Source organism: Coffea arabica, chromosome 8e (genome assembly GCF_036785885.1).
Source record: "Coffea arabica cultivar ET-39 chromosome 8e, Coffea Arabica ET-39 HiFi, whole genome shotgun sequence".
In the NCBI taxonomy this organism is placed as follows: Eukaryota; Viridiplantae; Streptophyta; class Magnoliopsida; order Gentianales; family Rubiaceae; genus Coffea; species Coffea arabica.
In genome coordinates this window covers 41,871,440-41,894,491 of record NC_092324.1, presented here as the reverse complement: position 1 = coordinate 41,894,491, position 23,052 = coordinate 41,871,440, and the positions used below count along the sequence as shown (strand labels likewise).

Sequence of the window (23,052 nt, the reverse complement as noted above, 5' to 3'; positions counted from 1 at the left end):
GAAGAGAGAAAGAGAATAGGGGATGGAACAGATTTGGCAGTAGATCAGGAATCCAATAATGATCCTGATCGAATTGGGATGGACCTGAATAATTCAGAGCCCCCAGTAGCTCAGGATCTCGGCTAGGGCTGGAAGAATGGGGAGACGGAGCCCCGCGACCAACTGCTCCCTATAGATGGCTACGAAGCCGGGGGGAGGTCGGCTGGCTCGGTCGTTGGGCCCAGCAGTCCTCGGCTCGAAGGCCGGAGGGATGGAAAAAGACCTGACCAGCTCGGCAACCTCCTCGGGCGAGATGGTGACCTCTTGCTGATCAGGTTGGCCGTAGTCGAATCCAGAATCATCCCCCTGCTCAGAGGCAGGGGTCCCCTCAGAGGAGTCCCTATCCTCGCCTGCCCCTCCCTAGGCTCCGCCAGGAGAGTCATGCGGGGACTTGGGGAGAGAACGGAGGTTGTCTGCTGCTCGAGGAGGGTATCGAGCTCGGCCACCTCCTCCAAGATGCGGGCAGAAGGAGAATGGACAGATGGAGAGCTCATGATGACTATGGGCTCGAGCAGGTTAGGGATGTGGAAGTTGGGATTAGAAGCGGAGAAAGAGAAAAGAGGAGGAGGAGAAGATGAAGATGAGAATGAAGACGAAGAAGAGATAAGGATCCTAAGCGCTCTACGATCGGCAGGAACCCGGGATGCGGTGGAAGTAACGCCGGACCGATCCGACATAAAAAGCAGAAGACGGCAAAGAAAAAAAGGGAGCGAAGAAGGAAGGAAAAGAACTTACTGATGAATGGAATGGGAAAAGATGAAGGAACCGTCGGAGTCTGGGCACTGTGGGCCGGAAGTCCTGCCGCTGGAATTTCCGGGAGTAAGAAAATACACGAAGAGAGGAAAATGGCAAATAGAGTCGGAGGAAATCTGGAAGCCCCTATTTATAGGGAGTGAAATGGGGGGAAACGGCCGCTTGAATTTGAACCGTCCCCATGTGAACGCATTTAAGAGCAGTACGGAAACCAAAGAGACGCGACAACCGAAAGGACGCGAGCGCAGCTTTTCAGAAACAGCACTGCGCCGGAGGTGACCATGGCAGAGCAGGGCGACGCTGGTCTCCCACGTGGCAGGGGGCGTAGATTAGGTCTGTCTGGAAGCTCTACCTAATCTAGGGGGCTTGTGCAGAGACCCCGTCCTGGACCTAGACACGTGGCAGCCCAGGAAGGCCAGAGTTGGGCTTAGACCCCAGGCCCATGGGAACCATCCTGGGGCACACCGCCGCTAGGGCTCCCCAGGGCTCTAGAGAACAATCGCGCAAAGGGCGGGGGGAATCCCCCTCGGCGCGGGATTGAGACTATTCCGGGCAGGTCCCGAAACGTACGGAGGTCGGACTCTCGGGCAGGTATAAATGGTAACGCACACCAACTGCACAAGGTACGCTCACTATTGGCAAAACACTCCCAGCGGTTTTACTCTCGGCGAACTCCACTCACCGGAAAACTAACTTGACCGTCGGAGTGCTCTCGGGGACCACCTGGGGGCTCCCCCGCTAGTCACCCTAGAGACCCTTTCTTGTTTGTTTTGCAGGGTTTGGATAGGCGTTTCTCGCCAGCACGCCGAGTTCGGTAGGTCAGCTCGGTTCAGGGAAGCTCAGCGCTTCTTTAGTATGCAACTTTAATTTTGATATATTTGCAAGGGTTAATTCCACTTTGTCTCCCCAAACTTTGGACGATTATCCACTTAAGTCCCTAAACTTCCAAATGGGACACTTAAATCCCTAAACTTATAAATACCTCCCACTTAAGTCCCTGAACCTATAAAATGGGACACTTAAATCCCTAAACCCTTATAAAATGGGACACTTCGACCACCAACGGCATTCAGGATTTGTTAACAATTTTCCTTAAGTGGGAGGTATTTATAAGTTTAGGGACTTAAGTGTCCCATTTTGAAATTTAGGGACTTAAGTAGGTAATTATCCAAAGTTTGGAGGGACAAAGTGGAATTAACCCTATTTGAAATAGCAACAAATGATTTTTTTTTTAAAAAAATAATTTATCTTACTAAGAGTGCCCTGTAGAAATCCAACTCTATATTTCTTTTTGTTAGTTTATCAGAAGCATTACTTTAGTGTTAGTAGATGTTTAGCATTTGGTATTAACTTTTAAATAGCACCTAAGAAAACACTAATTTATCTTTATTAAATATAATTAGCATAATTTTGAAATAGCAACTAAAGAAACATTATACTGATAGGAGACAAAATATAAACAATGAAATTTAATCTCTAGTACAATTTTGTTCATAACAAATGACTTGAACAATATATATATATATATATATATATATATGGTAGGACTATTAGTAAAAAAAAAAAAAACATCACAAGTGTTGACTCTAATCAAGTATCAATCTTACCTCACTCCATTTAACTTATTTCAAGAATTGACTCTTTCTCCAGTTCCATTGTTTCAAGGTAAGCTATATTTTTTCCTTTTCTTTTCAGTGCTTTACAATTTCATCTATTGTAACGTAGATCTTAGTTTATCTAAACAACAATTCTTATTCTAAATTTGTGATTTAAAAGTTTATAATGATTATTAATTTGTCTATTATTCTTATTAATATGTCTGAATGTTAAATGATTAATATGTCTTATGCTTATGTGATTACTGTATTTACTAAAGATTCCTGACTAAAACATCACGCTCTTGACCTTTGCAGCCGCCTAATTTAATATTCTTGAGCTTGCGTAATTGGAACACACAACTTTGAAACCGTCTTTTCTTATTGTCCACTTAGCATATTTACTCAAGGGCAAATTCCATTTTACCCTCCTGCGGTTTAGCGCTTTTTTACATAAACTCCCTATGGTTTCAAAAACTATACATAACCCCCTCACGATTTGGATTAAAGTGTCAAAGTGACAGAAATGATCATTCTTAACGGAGTTACCTAAAATGTCAAAAATACCCTTATGTAAAGCTAAAAATTATTTATTAATCAAAGGGGGTTATGTGTATATTTTAAAAACTATAAGGGGGTTATATGGTAAAATATTAAACCATAAGGGGGTTATATGGTAAAATATAAAAATTATACGGGGTTAATGTGTCATGTATTTATAAGGGTAATTTTAATATTTTTAGAAATTCCGTTACGAATGACTATTTTCGTCACTTTGACACTTTAATCCAAACCATGAGGGGGTTATGTATAGCTTTTGGAACCATAGAGGGTTTATGTAAAAAAGCGCTAAACCACAGGAGGGTAAAATGAAATTTGCCCTTTACTCAATGATGGCCATAAAACTTCTCCTCGAGTAATTGAACGAAAAGCACTTTAATTTTCCTTAGTGAGACAATGGACATACGAACACGACCTTTTGATTGTTTACTTTTTGCTCCTAGCTAGGAGGAACATTGTAGCCATGGCGAAAAGCTTGCAATTCAGGTCCGGTAAACTACTTGTATTTTGGTTTTTTGTTTTTCATTTTTAAGAAAGAAAAGAAATACGTTAATCGAGAAATCAAGCATCAGCCTGAGAATGCTAGAAGAATTGCTGAAATTTACGTTATAGCCCAGACACTTATGATTTATGAACATGCTACCGTAATTGTGGAACTTTACACTCTATGATTTTTAGGATTAGAGAAATATGGCTTCGTTATTGTATACCTTAACAGGAATAGAGCGACAAAAGAGAGGACCTTAACGTTGAAAAACTGAACATAACAATCACATAAACCTTACATTCATACTTAGACATTTAACGTAGATGTTGCTAAAGTATTCAAGAATCAAAATTATTCATTGTTATCATGGTCGGAGCTGGGCTTGGCCATCTTCAAGTCAATTGATCCAAGGCCTCCCTCCTTGTTTTATATGAACTAGTGCTCAATGTACATCCAATCCAATGTGTGTGCAATCAAAAAAAAATATATATCTGATATTTATGGTCATATATTTTAAGTAAAATTTTTATTACTGAAGCAAACTTTAATCTTTTAAATATTTTTCATAAAATAATTTTATATTGGTAGTTATAATGTTTAGGAGTAATTATGTTGAAAACATATATTTAAAAGTAAAATTAGTTTTGGATAGTTATAGGTAATTAAAGTAAAAGTGTGTGGCTTTTATAAGATCAAAAAGAAAGTTCATAAATTGACGATAAATATTAACTCCAATATTAACCCTAAACCCTTCCCTCAGCCTTTATATGTAGTATAGATGTTCCATTTAAAAATTAACATGCCATAAATAACTAATAAAGAATTAAAATATTTAATTATATTTTAGCATAAAAACATTCGTAAAACAGATCTCACCGTGTCGTGTGTATCCCCATCTTCAAGTCAAGAACTGATACAAGGACTCCTTGCTTTCTTGTGAATGTTCCATTTAAATATTAACACCCCATCAATAACTAATAAGAAATTAAATTTTTTAATTATCTTTCAGCGAAAAGCAGATCTGATTGCTCAGCAGATCGTATCGTGTATCCCTTGGCATTTTCATAGTGGCCATCTTCAAAACAACTGATCCAAGGCCGCTTTGTTTCCTGTCAATGCTCCATTTAAATATTAACACCCCATCAATAACTGATAAGGAATTAAAGTATTTAATTATCTTTTCAGCAGAAAAAAAGGGATCTGGTCGGTACAAAACAGATCTCATCGTGTATTCTTGGCATTTTCATAGTGGCCATCTTCAAGTCAACTGGTACAAGGCCACATTGTTTTCTGTGAATGTTCCATTTAAATAAATATTAACAACCCATCAACAACTAATAAGAAATTGAATTCTTTAATTATCTTTCAGCGGAAAAAACTGATCTGGTCTCTATAAAATAGATCTCATCGTGTATCCATTGGCATTTTCATAGGGAAATTTGAATTACAGAAAAGTGAAATAGGAGACTCTTCTTCAACGGCTTTGACCAGCACCAGAAGACTAGAAGGCAAGGTAGCAATAATCACTGATGGAGCCAGCGGCATTGGTGAAAGCACCACAAGGCTATTTGTCCATCATGGTGCAAAAGTTATCATAGCTGATATCCAAGATGAACTCGGCCGCGCCTTGTGCGAAGATCTTGGCTGCAAGGAAGCTGTTTCTTACGTCCATTGTGATGTTAGTAACGAATCTGATGTCCAAAATGCAGTGGAGACAGCCATAGCCAAGCACGGGAAGCTTGATATAATGTTCAGTAACGCAGGCATCATCGACAACTGTAAGAACATATCGGATGTCGGCTACGATGATTACATGAGGGTTTTCAACGTTAACGTCTTCGGTGCGTTCATGTGTGCCAAACATGCAGCAAAAGTCATGATCCCTGCTAAGAAAGGAAGCATCATTTTCACTTCTAGTGCAGTGACAGCCGGAGATGTGACTCATGTATATGCCACGACTAAGAAAGCCCTTTTAGGGCTTAGTGAAAGCTTGTGCATGGAATTAGGCCAACATGGGATTAGAGTCAATTGTGTTTCTCCTTTTGCCCTGCCAACTCCATTGCTGACGAGGGAATTTGGAAATGTGGAAAAGGAGAAGGCAGAGGGATGGTTTTACCAGGCAGCAAATTTGAAGCATGCGGTATTTGAGGTTGAGGATGTAGCATAGGCAGTAGTATTTCTAGCAAGTGATGAATCTAAGTATGTGAGTGGGCTCAACCTTATGCTTGATGGGGGCTATGGCAAGACAAATATCGCCTTGAGAGAGGCCTGGAAGCAAGCCTGATGGAAATTAAACTAAGCTATTATTATTTGAAGAGTCAAGTCAAGTTGAGTTGAGTCAAGTCGAGTTTTAAAGAGCGAGTTTGAGGGAAAGCTTCTAAGTTGAGATTTGTGAGTTATCAAAGCAAAAAATTACGACTTGATATTGTTATTGTTAAATTTTGTGTTAATAAAATCATAGAGTATTTATTGTCCTTCTCTTCCCATACATATTTATATGTGTTAAAATTGCTTTCACTGTGTATTTTTTTTTGTGCCAACACGGCCCCATGATATTGCACTACATGCTAATATTCCATGTTTGCATGCTTCCATTTTAGTTTCACATTGTAATAACAATTCACCATGGGTTATGAATTACAAGCAAGTAACTTTCAAGTTTTCTTTTCTTAGAACATATGATTAATATTGGTTAGATTTTTTTTTTTGGGATATTTCTTGATAATTGATTTCACCTTTAAGTTTCTACGAAATAATGAAATTGCGAAAGAATAGCACGGAAAAGCAACTTCTACATAATATAATAGAGGGTCATGTAATTTTGGAGGTAAAACAAGAAGGAGAAATTTTATGTTAAATAAACAAATCAAGACATCGCCTTAATTCTAACTACCAAATCGGCTCAAACTTGTGCTTGATGGGGTTTATAGCAGAACAAATATAGCCTTGAGAGAAGTCTTGAAGACGCAAGTACCATGATACTGCTCTCCTTGCCAATATTCCTTGTTAGCATCCTTAATTTTTCTTTCACATTGCAATAACAATTCAAGTTGGATTATGAATTATACGAAAGTAACTTTCAAATTTTCTTTTCTGAGAAAATATAATTTATATTGGTTGAATTATTGTTTTTTGGGGATATTTCTTGGAAATTGAGATCTTTTTCTTTTATGGTAATTGAGTTCACCCTTGAGTTTCTGTGAAATTGCGCAAGAAAACCAAGAAACTTCTACAAAATGCTGTAATAGAGGCCCATGTGATTTTGGAAGGGTAAAACAAGGAGGAGAAGTTCTGCTTCCCTTAACGAAAAAAAACAGATATTGTAGCCTTGAACTTACCAAATCTGGAAGACTTTCACCTGAATTATATATCTCATAAAATTTTTCCACTCTCAACTGACTGACCAATCTTGCTTTACAAAAAGTATGCCATTTAGATGTATCACGGGGCATATAACAAAAATATAATAATTGCAACAGAAAAAGAAACAAGAATTGTTTTAGAAATTAAATTAGGGCACTTAACCTGTCAAAACTAAGAAGAATGAACTCTTACACTTTGGATTGAATTTGTTCTAGGATGGTCCTGATTGGGCTGGAGACTATAGTCCTGGAGTCCTTTACTAACTTGAATTCTATAGGGATCTCAAGCATACAACACTTTGGAACCCGATTAGGCCATTTTTTGACCCACTGGCCACTACCCATTAAGTTGTACCCACCCAATTTTGGTACCAGAACATAATTAATTCCTCCGTAAATCCAAAACCTAAAATTGATAACTTAAGATACAAAATTAATTTGCATACATATATATATATGTGTGTGTGTGTGTGTAAGTTCTTGTTTTAATTAATCATTTTCTTTCTCCTATTTGGTATGCCTAGTTGAACAGAATTAATGGGTCAATGGATTACTAGAGTTTTATCCATTTCTATATTTAACTCTCCTCCAATTAATTTTCAGTAGATTAAAGTACCTAGGGAGTCCTTAAACTATCCTCCTTGTCAAGTTTTGGCCCATAATCTAAATTTTATTTTAAAGTACTCCCTGAACATAAAAAAGTATACACTTTAAGTATTTGCACTGGTATAGTCATTAATGCTCTTGAAATCAAAAGGGCATTTTTGTCCAACCATCTTGTAGACAGATCTAGACTATAATTAAAAGGAGATAAGTACTATCTCTTTCACCGAATCCCTCTAAAATTAGAGCCTTTTCATTGTTGGAGCTGCAAGGTAAAAGAACAAAGGAGAAGAACCCAAGATCGAATCTAATACCTTCAATGGTTGACTGTGAGTTGAATAGGATTGTGAGAACATTGTGGGCTCCATGGAATCTTGGTCGAAGATATGCTGAGTGCACACTTCTTGAGGTAATGGAGGAGTTAGATTTGAATGTACTCAAATAATTAGTAGTAATTGTTGTTTGAGTACTGAAGAAGCGCTGAACTTCCCCGGACCGAGCTGATCTGATGAGCTCGGCGTGCTGATGAGAGGAACGTATCCCAGCCCTACAAAACAAACAAGAAGTAGTCTCTAGGGTGACTAACAGGGGAGCCCCGAGGTGGTCCCCGGGGGCACTCCGACGGTCAAGTTAGTTTTCCGGTGAGTGAGATTCACGGGAAATGAAACAGTCGGGAGTAATTGGCGAATAGTGAGCGTACCTCATGTAGTTGGTGTGCGTTACCATTTATACATGCTCGAGAATCCGACCTCCGTACGTTTCGGGACTTACCCGGTATAGCCTCAATCCCGCGCTAAGGGGGATTCTCCCCGCCCTCTGCGGGATTGTTCCTTGGAGCCTTTCGGAGCCCTAGTGGCGGCGTGTCCCAGGACAGCTGTCAGGGGCCTGGGGTCCAAGCCCAGCTCTGCCATTCCTGGGCTGCCACGTGTCCAGGCCCAGGACGGGGCCTCTGCATGTACTATTATTTAAAGTCTGGATGTAAATGGATAGATGAACAAATATGTCATCATTCGTTGGAGATTATACCCGGGCTACCTTGGTGAATTAAATTAATGGAGAATGAGCATGAAAATGCAGGAGACAATGCTAAAATATGGGAGTGCATAGTAGCAAAATTAGAGGGAAAAGTTCACAATTTTTTTTAAGAGTAATTTGATTGTGAAACTACTTAGAATGAAAGGTTTTCCTTCTCCTAAGTCCTCTAATCCTTATCTTAATCATTTAGATGTTACACATAATAGTAGATGAGATTTACTACTTATATAAGAGACTTAATATATGATAATCTATGATCATATTAACGATGTCCTATCTTGTAAATACTATAACTAAAAATATTTAAAAATAAACCTTAATAGTAATTGATTAAATCTCATCATCATAACTTCTTTGATTTCATCAATTAGATTTACTCTAAAGACATTATTATTCAAATGTAAGACATGCGTAATCAAAATAATAAAGATGTCATTCATATGAATGCACTAATATAAGAGTACAAAACAAATCCCTGAAAGTAGATTAGTTTTAGAACATACATACTAATTAATGCTGCAAAAAAATCTGTTCATTTTTTATAGGGTGCATATTAGCTAGCGAAATTGTAAATATTCTTTTGTAATTTTGGCTAAATATTACATTATTGAATTGATTCTACTTAAGTTTGGTAATTGATATTGATTGTAGAACTTTGGAGCGAAAAAGAGTAAAAAGGGGTCGTGAAGAAACTTTTCAGCAGAGGACTCCTGACCTGATCAGCGTGAGCACGCCTAAGTCAAGTATCTAAGTCCGGAAGTTCAAGATCCTAATCGACAAAGGAGTTTCCTATTTCAAATCAACTTCTAATTGGGTGCTTGGCTAGAGTGGGCAGACTCTTACTCTTATCAATTTGTATCGCTATCTAGTTAGGAAAGAGTTATGTACTTTTCCTAGGAGGAGTAGGGATCAATCTCTTTTTAGGAGATTGATAAGTAGAAACAAAAAAAGGATTAGGACGTCTCCCTCTGGCTTTTAGTTGGCTATTGGTCTTCGCAATAAAAAGGAGACGAACTTCTCTTTTCTTTTGTTTTTTTAATAGACAAACGGTGTATGCAACTTTCATCAAGGAAATTGCGTGGACTCTTCTCAATCAAGAGCAATTAATTTTCTTTTTTTAGTCAAGGTAACGAAGGATTTGGTTCAACTACAACTATGAAATTGAATTTTATTTATTTATTTCTTTTATTCGTTAATATTTGTATGTTTCCTGATTTAATTTCTCATTGTTGTTTGAATATCAATGGTCCAATATTTAATTCAACTTAACAATCTAATGCCAATTAAGATAGTTAAATTCGTAATTATTTAATTATTTTAAATTATTGGTAATTGGCGTGATTGATTTCATATTAGGGAAACATATAATATAATCTAAATAAACCCTCATAGCATATTTATTGATTAGAACAGGGTTTCTCTAGTTTTTAATGCACTCAGAAAATTAAATTCTATAATCGTACCTAGGATTATTTTTTGATTAGGAAAACGGTTAACAGATGTACCTTAACTACCAGCACAATAAGGAAAAGCTAATTGTCATCGTCTGTTTGGTAATTATCTTATTTATTAATGAATAAATGAAATTATCATTGATGAGCAGTTGTGTTAACCACTTCCGAAGTTTTCTCCTTGGCTAGAGCTTGCTTATTATTGATTTAAATTTAATTTCTATCCGGTTAATTGTTTTTGCTTACGTTGATTATTTATTTTAATTTTCCAAACCCCCATTTAATTCTTACTTGGAAGGAAGCTAATTTCTCCTAATTCCTGTAGAAACGATCCTACTTACCACTATACTCAATAATATATTTTTTTTGAATAGAATTTTATTATTTCACAAGTTGGACACCTATCAATTTTAAAGTGTACACTTGAAGGAGACTCTTAATTGGTTATTCAGCTCCTGAATAGTGACGATGATGATTTTTCAGCAATGGGACCAGTAGTGGAGTATATTCCAAAGGTTTTTGTCTGATGCTACAGATATGGATCTAAATCGGAGGCAAAAACAGTAGCTCCTGAATTGGCTTGTTACGCCAAATCTTGTAGCTTTGTTGAATTCCATAGCTTAATTCTTTAGCTTTGTTGAATGTTATGGGATTCACCTCCATGTTTTATCCAGAAACATCTAAAAAACCAACATCTAAATACTGTGTTTGCTGTAATAGTGATTATTAGGCACACCTAAAAAAATCCCAGGGAATTGCAAGTGTTTCATTGCATTAAAATTTGAAATAATTCTATTGGTGGATATCGAAATAATTAGGAGGTACCATATCAGAGACGGGGATGGCATGGGAGCAGTAGGGGCAATTGCCCATACTGACCCCGTCAAAGTTTATAATTTATCTGTAAGATTTTATCACTTTGCCCCCATTGTTAGTGTATATTGTCCCCATTGCCAAAATGCATATGCTTTAAGCCTTCACTTATAAAACTTCGCGGGAGTATAATTTTGAAAAAACATGCTGCATTTTGCTTATGTTGTTACCTATTCAGGCTGCAAATAGTAGAACAAACAACTATATATTAACAATTTTGTTCTCGAAGATTTTTGATATTTGTTGATTGGTATAACTTCACATGTTAAGTTTGCCTCCACTGAATTACTTTTGTAGCTTTGCTCCTGTACCAGATTTGTTTCTAGTGAAACAGTTGGGATCATTTTGGTGGATGGAATAAAAATAGGGGACAAAAATTCTCTCCAAGAAATCTGAAGTAGGTATTCTGATTGATAACTAAATCAAGCAGCAATTGCGAGATGTCTGAACCTCAAACAAGCTTCTCTCCTTGAAAGACACCAATTTTGCATGACTACAAAACTATCAATAGACTAGGTTGACTATTATCAACAAAACTAGTTAAACGAAAAGGTACTAAGATGAAATGGTTCATTGATTCACAACATTATGTGGCGTAAACTTAAACAAATTGATCAATTGAAGACTAAGGATCCCTTATATGTCTTTCAATACAATTTCCCTTGTAAATAGCAATACATTTGATTGGACGATGGCCCGAATTGAACGTACATTATATGGTGAACGATGAATACAAGCACAAGAGTAAAATGAACAACATCAAGAAAAATACATATCAGCTTAAAACTTGACACTACTGCATATGATTTCTCACATGCTTTATTATCGAAGGCACCCGACAAATCCCTTGGTTCTACAAGAAATGAGATTAAGGCGATAACTATGGAGAAACTAGAAAACGTGACGGATGAGAGTCAGTGGGATTAGCACTGAATTTGGCATCGAGTAATGGCATAGAAGATCCCAACTGTTCCAAGAATCTTTGGCCTGGTTCTAGGAAGAATTGAGGCAGAAAGTTGTAGAGAAATGGGAAGGAATCCCTGGCCGGATTCTTGGCGGGATTCAATATAGCCAAGAATCTGCGGTTGGATTCATGAGGGTTCCAATTAACTTTTGTGGCTGCAACTTGCACACTTTGGTTTCAACTCCATTATTTCACTTCTTTTCAGGCACAAATTTGCATACTTTTAGGCATAAAAGAGAGGATCTAGAACCACGTTGTGGACCAATCTTTCTCTATATAAACACAAGAAATGCAAGAATCAAAAGGAAGGTTTTGTAGTAGAAGAAACACTACAAAGATTTTTTCTAGTTTCTTAATTCTTTAGTTTACGTTAGTATAAGATAGTTTAGATTAGTTAGTTTCATCCATTTCTTATGTATAGCAGAACTTGGATAAAAATTGAAGAGCGGAGATGGAGAGTTTGAACTCACGTGACAAGGGTGATATTTCTCTTACCATTTTCTTACTTGTATTGGATTTCATGTTTAGTTATTATACAAGTTTGGATTTTAGAATAATTATGTATTTCTAACAATTTATGCTTTGGGATTTAGTTGAACTTTTTATGATTATTTTGTATTAATTTCTTGGCTAATTAGTACTATTGTCTTGAAAAAGTTATTTGGTGCTTTTGTTCATCTAATCATAATTAACCGGCCATTAATTGTGATAATATCAAGATATTAGATTTATAATGAGAATTAAAAATTAACACTAGTTCATGAAACTGCTAAACCTAGGGAATATACTCACATGAGTAGAGATACACCTTTATGATTTTTATGGCTTTGTTCCATATAATTTTATAGCAGGAAATGAGCTTGTAACTAATTTTATAATCACAAAGGCAGGTATGAGTAAGTTATAGGTATAGTTGATTCAATACGAGAGTAAGTTTTACATACATAAGAATATTGCATCATAACTATCCAAGATAATAGTGCTCACTGATCCGAAAATTTATACTTACATGAGTAGTTAGGGATACCATAACTTGAAAAACTTTCATTTATTAATCTTCTTGCACATTTTAGCGTAGTTTCTTCAATTTGTTGATCATCCAAATAATAGAGGAGTTTTAGTAGTGTCAATGGTTGTCTATTCTTTTATGTGGGTTTGACTGTTAATACTCTATACTCAATCACGATTTGTATATTTGCAAAAAATTGCATGTTAGATATTTAGCAATTTATAAATGTAATATTTGACTGTGAATTGAGTTTAATTTTATATGTATACCTCGCGCTTATCAACCAATTTTTCTTGCTTAAACAATTGAGGACGGGAGTTCTATTTAATAGATACATCCCCCGTGATCTATCGTGCGAAACATTAAATACGTATTTACACTTATTGAGCGCATTGAAAGGAAGCATCCCCAGTAGTACCTACAAGCTTTAACGTTCCTGCTCTGCCCTATATATACTGGCCTCTAAACTGTGATCCGAACTATTAAACTTGCTCAGAAGATCTCTAGCTAGTCATTTGCAGCTCGAAAATTCAGCATTGAGAAGGAATAGAGAAATCTTCAAAATCCCTTGTGATTGCTTCAGGTAAGTCTCTCTTCTGCATGCACACAAAAATTAAGATTGCTTCAGGTAAGTCTCTCTCCTGCATGCACACAAAAATTAAGTTAAAAATTTCTGCATCAATCCCCTTCATTTGTGATGGTTAGACTTTGCTCCTCTTATTCAAGAAATTCTTTTATATCCCACTATAATCTCAAAAATGCTCAATTATATCCTTGTAAATCTTAGACTTCCTCAACCTGAGTTTTTTGACAAAAAAAATGTAAGAGTGTCCCCTTAATTTTACAATTTTTACTTGTATTGCCCTACAAATCCCAACTTCTATTACAGTTTGTACTTGTATTGCCCTGCAAATCCCAACTTCTGATTTCACCACTACCACAAACACACTAAACAAGCACGGACACGTTGACTTTGAAATTCAATAACAACTGAAACCTAATCACTATTATTAAGCTTATATATTTTATTTTATCTTAAATTACTAAATTTTATCAAAATCTACTCGTAACACCTCCTTACTTTTGAAAATATTTGTTTGAAGACATGGAAACTGCTCATGCACTACAGGGACATTAGACATTTCAAATGGTCGAAGCCTCAACCATTAATATATAGATCTCTTTTGGACACATCAAATAATACATGAGTCAAAAAAAGAAAAACACATACATCTTAATCAATATAATTGGTGTAGCTTATACCATTGAACTGAACTTGCAAATTGATTTGTAGTGGCCATAGAAGGAGAAGCAATAGCAAAGGTGGAAGCCTCAAGAGTCCTACCAGCTGAAGCATTGACAACAGCTCTGGACTGGTTTTGAAAGGCGTTGGGTGTGAGGCGCCCATGAATTGCCCATGGGAGTCTGGGCGATCAAAGGAGGCGGAAGCACAATAATTTAGGGTGGACTGTTCCCAAAATTCTATAGAAACAAGGTAAGAATAGTCAGTTTTAGGTGTAGGATGACGTTAGTGTCAATTCGAGTCAATATTCGGAGGAGGAAAGGAAAGGAATCTAGCGTGAAGAAAAGGAGAAGCAACAGCAAAGGCGGAAGCCCTAAGAGTCCGACCAGCTGAAGCATTGATAACAACTCTTTAAAAGCCTCAATCAAGAGTCCTACCAAAGTGCATGCATTTTGAGATTCTAGCTCAATATGCACTTCCGTTTTGACACTTGAACACTTCTCAACTTTTTTTTTGGACACTTTTATGTCTTCAATATATCAAACATAGCTGTGGAATTATAGTAAACCAATAATTATAGTATGTAGTACCCGAATTGATATTATTCATAAAATAAGAAAAGTCACTAGCTAGTAGCAGCATGCTACTCTTACAAAGTAGCAGAGGACGAAACGACCACTAAACCCACGTTGTCAAATTGCTGAAGAGTTATCAAAACTGATTAACTATACAATAAACTCTATCCCATCTAAGAAAAGATGTTCATTGAAGAACTCCATTCCGTGCAGAACTCCCAATTTTCTCCAGTGCTACTCAGAATCCTCCTCTATCCTGCAACATCGATGCTGAAGGATGATGATTGATATGGCCAACAACCTCGAATCCCCAGAGGCTGAATAATGGCTGGGTATCATAAATGAAAGGCATGCTAGTGGAGAACAACTTGAAGAAATTAAGACGTGGCTAATTTTGCATCGACATTCTACTAAAACACGGAATGCATAGGAAGGACTGGCTTCCAATAATTTACGAAGAACTGGTCCCAAAATTCTGCAGAAGCACATCAATTTATGATGGACCAGGAAGCACAATAATTTAGAATGGACCTGGGAACCGTCCATCCGTCCTGGTCCATTCTAAATTATTTTGCTTCCTGGTCCATCATAAATTGATGTGCTTCTGCAGAATTTTGGGACCAGTGCTCGAGTGTCGGATCAATTCAGGTACTGCATACAATTATTATTCGGCTACTACAATTCCACAGCTATGTTTGATAATTGATATACGGAAGACATAGAACTTGATCAAATGAAGTTGAGTGGTGGTGTAAGCACTGTATCTCAAATTCTTTTGCTCATAAAATTAGGAGGCTGGCATTAACTATAATAGTCCATTCTATCTGGCAAGCGAGGAAAATACAAATTTTCCAGCAGATTCAAATTTCTTGTGTATGATAGCTGTGTTGAAGTGGTTGTCACCACTATTCAGATGATTGTTGCCTTGGCATGTTGTCACCAATCTTAAAAATTAGTATATATCCAGCAAAGACCTTTGTCCAGATCTAAGGACAGGAATTTATTATTATGTTCCTAAATTTAATATTATTTTTTAAAAATGTTTAATATTATGTCATGAATAACAGCCCATAGTCTAGCTTATTTTTATTATTCCACACCATTAGATATTTAAATAAAATGGATAATTTTTTATATGGAAAAAGTGAATTGAGAGAGTGTTGTAACAGCCAAAATGAGACGTACGCATATGAGAAAGGAAGAAGTTTTCTCAAAATTTTCTTTTATTTTTTATTTCTTAGAAGTTAGTAATTGTTTGTTTTCTTTATAGAGGAGTTTATGGATGGAGTCAGGAGATAGAGTGGTTGTTGGGTGTCAAACTAGCGAAAAATAAAATTTCTATTCTAAAAATATAATTGAAATATAACGGTGAGTAGGGTCATATTAAAAGGGATTGGGTGATTTATTTACTTAAAAAAACAATAAATAAAATGAGGGATTGGTAGGAAATTAATCTAACTAATCAAATTAAATAAAGGCAAAAATACAAAATTAAATAAAACTAAATTAGTAAAAGACAAATCACCCGTAGTTAACGTGGTCTTGTGTGTTAAGCAAATATGTATTTTTCTTGATTTTGGGTCATTTTAATCGTTTGCTTGTAATTGCCTTCACCATATAATGTACCCTGATTTGATTAGAACTGTTAAACGAACGAGTGGCTGGTAAGTTCAATTCGATTCGGATCGTATAAATTCAAGTTTGGCTCATTTGTTTAATTAAATGAGTCGGGTCAAACATCAAATTAAGCTCATTTTCTAAACGAGCCGAGCTTGCGAATTGTTTGTTTAAACTCATCAAGGCTCATTTGTACAATTGCTTCGGAGTTCAATAACTGTTGAGACCTAATAACCATTATCAAGCTCAATTTTGTTTAATCTTAAATTGCTAAATCTTATCAAAATTTACGAGTAACAACTCCTTACTTTTGAATATTTTTGTGTGAATACATAGAAACTGCTCATGCACTACAGGGACATTAGACATTCTAAATGGTTGAAGCCTCAACCATTAACATTATAGATCTCTTTTGGACGCACTAAATAATACATGAGCAAAAAACGAAAAACACATACATGTTAATCAATATAATTGGTGTAGCTTTTACTACTAAATTGAACCTGCAAATTGATTTGCAGTGGTCATTGAAGAAGGAGCAATAGCAAAGGTAGAAACCTCAAGAGTCCTACCAGCTGAAGCACTGATAACAACTCTGGACTCAACTTTAACTGCAGTTGGGATCCTCTATGCCATTACTCGGTGTCAAATCCAGTGCCAATCCCACTTATCACGTGATAGTAGAAGAAATTTAAATAAATAACACATGACAAATTAAATAAATAGGACATTTGGCATAAATATAGAAGTGACACTGAATTGTCACTGGAAAAATGGCACTGAGGATCCCGTGTGCTTGGAGGGATTCGGTGTAGTTTTCTTTATCGATAAGTTTCTCCAATTTCTTGCTCATGTAAAACAAATCACCTTTGAAACTCGCCAACTTTACGAACTCTAGGATTTCAATCGACATATTTCAAGCTTGTTTCTTGTCCAAGATAAAGTTCATTTACAACTCCTACGAAACAATCAAAACATGCGAGTAAAAGAGACAAAAATCTCATTTAAGTACTAAGTAGCATTTATAACCAATTCTAGTCAAAATGGACCATTTTCTTCTTTAAACATTGCAAAAGCGACTAAAAGTAACATAAAATATCATCCAAATATAGCACAAATTAGTCACTTAACAATGGTACTAATTAAGATAAAAACATTTGTATCGAACCTAATGTTTTGTGATGGATTGAAAATTTTTTACTAACACTTTCCATGTGATTACAATATCCAAGAGTATATAATGCAGTAATGTGTAGAAAACATGCTTCACCACAATTTTTGAGTATTTTCTCTAGAAATTGATTTAGAAGATCAATTTTCTATGCATGTCAACTTTTATGTCCATTAATATTCAACTGATCATCTAGTAGGGACATTAGTTAGGTGAATCTTGAGATCTATCATTTGACTTATTAAGCCGTTCGTTTTCCATTTTTCATATAAGTTTTGGAGTCTCTCTTAGGCAACTAAAAAAGAAAAAGAAAAGAATTATGAACTTATGGGGGAAAAAAGATAAACCCCTTTTCTTGTAGTTGCAAAAGAGAAAATATATCAATTCCGAAGAGTCTATGGGAGCCGCCAATACGCGTACAATCCCTACGTGTATGACTATTGTTTGGTTCCAAAATTTTACATTCATCAATGATAAACCCCTTTTCTTGTAGTTGCAAAAGAGAAAATTATATAAATTCCGAAGAGTCTATGGGAGCCGCCAATACGCGTACAATCCCTACGTGTATGACTATTGTTTGGTTCTAAAATTTTACATTCATCAATGAGATTCTAAGCCTTAACTTTAACGGAGCATTAAGAAAATCGTCTTGAAGTTCAATACTATAATAATCGTTTATGGACACTACAGTTTGGTGTCTAAAGCATAAAGGAAACGAATTTGATCCTACTGTTCTTATTTTGGTTGACTAATATTGACTGGCCTTTTACCCATGGTAATTGCCTAAATATTTGTTTATTGTCATTTCTAATTGATGTTTAAATGAGTTACATTTTACATTTACACGTGACATGTATACATTTTTTTTCTTACTTTTTTGTGTAGAACCAAAAATGTGTGACTATAGAACTTTCTAACATGCCTTTAGTTTGATTGAACAATGATTCAAATTTTGATGTAGACATGAAAAAACGATCTAAATCTTGGTAAAAAAAAAGAGTAAAACTTGTCTTAATTGGGTTTGGCCTTAGAGACCAATTAAAACAAAATTCATAAGCTTACGGATTTTAATAGACACTGTTAACAATTAAGGGACTATATAGAATAATAAGTAAAAGTTGAGGGATTATTTCAAAATAGTATAAACTTGCTATTAAAAGTTGAGGGACTTTTAAAAGTTGAGGACTATATAGAATAATAATTTTGATTGGTGAAAATAGCATATAAAGCAGTATAATCTTGCTATATTCCACATCCTAATACAGGTTTCTCTTGGTTGTACTTCTTGATAGGCTAATTTCACTCCACAATACTTAATTTATTATCTATTCGATAGTGTGTCTTTGAAAATATTTTTTGCCCAAAATGAAAATAAACAGAACGGATATAGTGAAGTAGCTACTTCGGTTATTTCTATTTCGCTATATAAAGGCAAAATTGAAAATCAACTACAAGATTTTGGTTTGATTATCAACCTTACGGTCAGTAATTAGTCTTGAGGTAGAAAACGTTAATTCAAAAACCATGAGGTCGGCAGTTGGAATTATAGCCGGAATAACTTACACACGATTGGATAAGTTACTCCACATTGCGGTGTATTCAAGAACCACGTATACTGCGTTTTGTACAGCTTTTTTACGTGCAAGATTGATCTCATCAGCGGGAAAAAGAACTTGCAGAGTAGCGGTCCCAGGACGATTTGATGTTGAAGTGATTCCATGCGATTGTGAGTCAATCGTGCCTTTCTAACTAGTTTTGAATATTCATTGTTGTCTTTCTGCAAGGCATCAAAAAAGAAAAAGAAAAAAAGGGAGAATTGCAGTTTTGGTCCTTAATGTTTGGCATGTGTATAAAATTGGTGACCAATGTTTCGGCAGAAACAAATTTATTCCTCAAAATTTGTGATTTTAGGTGAATTTAGAATAACTAGGTAAATAGAATAATGACTAACAGTCAACATCAAATTGCCATTTGAATCATTATATTTTTCTAAATTTTAAATAGTGATATTAGGGTTTTAGCATGAATTGAGATATAAATTAGAATGAAATAGTATTAAATTGGTAATAAGAATTCTAATTAAGATTCTTTTTCTTCTTTTTTTTATTTCATTTATTAATGCTAATAATATATCGTACGTTTCTTTTTTATTGTATAAGTTAGTCTCAAATTTGGTATAATATATGTATATTATTGTTTTTGACTATTAATAATTAAATGATAATGAATTTTATTTTTTTATTTCTAATGATAATTAAAAAACTTAATTAAATATCCCTTTAAAATATAAGGAATACATACATTCTGCAAACTGAGTTGATCTTTTTTTGGCATTTTAATAGGTTATCAATTGAGTTTGAAATAAAGTTAGCATATGAACCGTTAAATGACTATCAATGTACATAGATATTAAAATAAATGCTTAAATTAAAGCTACAATATTAGAACATTAGATTCTAATTGGCTGGAAAGATAACAAAAATAAAAGATAGTTTTCTTAAGAATTCATAAAATTACTTCACACTGATACTTATCTTCACTTAGATTACAAAAACTAGTGAAGATAAGTATTGTCACGCCCCATTTTTTTTTAAAAAAAATAAAATTTAATGGTGTTAAAAAATGATGTATTTATTTGGAAATTCAGATTTTTAGCATTTAGGTGTTAAAAATGAGTTTCAGGGAATATTGGCATAAAAAATGTGTTTTTGATTAGTTTTTATTTGAAAATTAGCTTTTGATTTTAGAGAATAATTAAAGAAAAAGGGCCTAAAATGGGACTTAAAATATGCGACGATTTTGGCCCAAAATAATAGTCTAAAAAGGGTTTTTAGGAAAAAAAAATAGAAGTCGCGACTTGGTATTGAGTTTGGGTGTGCCAAATCACCCAAAATGTATTTTTTTTAAATAAATAACTAATAAAACCCTTTTTAGACGATTTCAGATCTTTGTAAATAAGAGAAAAGAGTTCGAGAGTCGCGGTTGAAGAAAGGGAATGCAAAGATTTGATGGAATCAAATCTAAGGCATCCTTTCAACCTAGCGATGGTTAGTTGCGAGATCTAGTCGAAAATTTTCCTAGTCTAACCTATAAACTTATCACATTAGGATGTTTCTATATGGATGCATTTTCTAAACCTAGGGGGGTCGAGAGGGTCGACATGTCTCTTCAAAGTTTAATTGTTGCAAATCACATTAATTGTAGTGCCCAAAAATAATTCTTAGAAGATGTTACGAATAAGCAAAAGATGAGACTTGAGGAAAAGAAGAATTATAAGTATACATGACCTAAAAGGAATGCAACATAACGGGTACGGGATGCTAAAATTCGTGACTCAAATTTTCCTTCTTATAAAGGAGAAAAAAGCGTGCTAAGGCTAAGAAGTCACACTAGATCATTTCCTATATTTGAAGGGTGACTCTTCTAATCTAATCAAGCAAATGGACTAACTTATTTCTATTTCCCTAAATGAAATGCAAGTCTAAATGTCATGTTTTGCGCACATAGGAATCAAGGAGATAATATAAAGGATATATCATGCCAAATGAAGAAAAGGATCCTAAAAGTGAAAAGTATGCATGAAATGCAATAAATGTCAAGCAAAGTATGAATTCTGCCACGAAAATGGCCTAAAGAGTCTAGCATTGGACTAACTCATTTCTATAAGTTCTCACTAGCAATTGGACTAGCGAGCAAGCGGGGAAAAGGCCACAACTAGCGTTGGACTAGTGTGGTGATGTCATGCATTTATTATAACTAAATAAATCATATAAAATATAATGAAAGCAAGTAAACCCATAAAGCACATAGAGCATGTAACACATAAACATAATATCTAGATGCAAAGACGCTAAAGAAAGTGAACAAGCACATAAGCACATAAGCATGCAAGCGCACAAGCAAAGAAACGTGCACAAAGACCTAACTATTGCATTCGGAACCCTAGTTACAATCTAAGGGAGAAATTTAAAAAATAATAATCTAACTATTACATTTATCTAACTAATTACATTTTTGGCAAAATTAAAACCTATCTATTACATAGCCTAACTAAATACATGTCTTAAGCATCTATCTATTACAATTTGGCATTTAAATGCCTTTCAAATAATCATCAAAAATTAAATATAATAAATGAAACTTAAAATGAATAAAATGATTAAATAAAAGAAAAAGCACTCAAAACATGCAACTACACAAAAAGACACATAGGAGCACATAAGAGTATTTAAAACAATAAAAGAAGGTACCTCCCTTGAAGTAGTTGTTAAATGAGATTGGATTTGTCCTATTTACACTCCAAAATCAACAAAATGGTCAAAACACCAATTTAATTAACAAATAAATTATGAAGAAGTGGAAGTAGCCATGACATCTGCCAATTAAAACATTTAAATGAAGTATAATTAACAATTAAAGAAGATAAACAACTTATACTTGAGAAATCAAAGCTGTTAGGGACCTAATTGCAAAAAATTGAGAAAGTTTTTAGGGTCAAAATTAAAGAAAAATAAAGCTTACGAACCAAATTACAATTAAATTAAGGACCTAATTGAAAGAAATTCAAACTTTTTAAAGCCACAATAAAATTACTCAAAAGTATAGGGACTAGATTGCAATTTTCTTATCAGATTTTTGTAAGATAAAAGGCCATTGGACTATTCTATTATTTACTTGGGCCAAAGCCTCACAAGCCCAATGAAGGTCCAAAGAAAAATACATAGACCAGCCTATAATTTTAACCAAACAAACCCAACCGAAAATGCATGGGTCTTGGCTTCTAAACCCAAGTCAAAACCCAACTAAAAATAAACCAAAATCCACTACCAAAACCGAAACAAAAAATCCTTAACCCAAAACCTAAACTATTTTACTAACACCCAACAAGATAAAAAATCAACTAAAAATTATTAAACCCTGATTATGTCCCAAAGCCTAGAAATAATTTGCTTAAAAACATATTTAAAATATGCAAAAGAAGATTAAATTTGAAAGGGAGAAAATTGATTTATTTTTCCAGATTTTGGGCCACAGTAGAATTATGTGAAAATTTAGGGGTCAAAACGCAAAATTTTCAGATTATCATGCAAAGCTTCAAAGCCTTTCTGCAGCTCTGCAGTTCACCAAACATGACAAACTTCAAACGAATGGTGCATCATGAAAATGAAGACAGCCAATACATTATTCTGGGGAATAAATCAAGTCAAAATCTTTTCCAACCTCCTAGCAAAATCACCAAAACGTTAAACTAGGCTTCACAACTTTAGTGGGAAGAAACAAATTTTGGGACAAAAAATGAAAAGGCAGGAAGGAAAAAGGGAACGAGAAAATGGAAAAGGGGACAAACGTGCATAACTTCAAGAAAAATAATCCCAATCAGATTCATTTGCGTATTTTATCCTCCTCTTTTGCAACAAAACAACGATTAAACCTGGTTCCCATTTAGTATAGGAATATTATTGATATTGGTAGTTATATTTGCAAGATCATTCACGACTGGACAAAAAAATCATATAATTAAAATAAGCTCACATAGGCCAAACTAATAATAAATTCAAATAAAGATAACTCCATCTCAAGATACCAATATTCTATTAATATTTCATTTTTGGACAAAAATATTAACTTCTAAATGATATCTCGGTGTACTAATAAACATTGACAATAAGAACATATCAAAAATAAATTTTTGTTTGGACCAGTTTATAATTCAC

The 23,052-nt window shown here is 34.8% G+C and overlaps 1 protein-coding gene and 1 long non-coding RNA gene across 3 annotated transcripts; both read left to right on the top strand.

Annotated features, from left to right (window-relative positions):
- The first annotated feature begins 495 nt into the window (after positions 1-495).
- Positions 496-5,823, top strand: LOC113704797 (secoisolariciresinol dehydrogenase-like). The gene is made up of 2 exons (XM_072061094.1): positions 496-693; positions 4,886-5,823. Exons 1-2 carry the CDS (start codon positions 496-498, stop codon positions 5,600-5,602), a joined length of 915 nt encoding a protein of 304 aa, XP_071917195.1. The 3' UTR covers positions 5,603-5,823.
- A 7,230-nt stretch (positions 5,824-13,053) lies between these two features.
- Positions 13,054-17,040, top strand: LOC113703358 (uncharacterized). Of its 2 annotated transcripts, XR_003451430.2 has the most exons (3): positions 13,082-13,315; positions 14,027-15,198; positions 16,689-17,040. It is a non-coding gene; the product is annotated as an uncharacterized lncRNA (long non-coding RNA). The 2 variants fall into 2 exon arrangements; XR_003451429.2 differs by lacking the exon at positions 16,689-17,040 and having other exon boundaries at positions 13,054-13,315; positions 14,027-15,553.
- Positions 17,041-23,052: the final 6,012 nt, after the last annotated feature.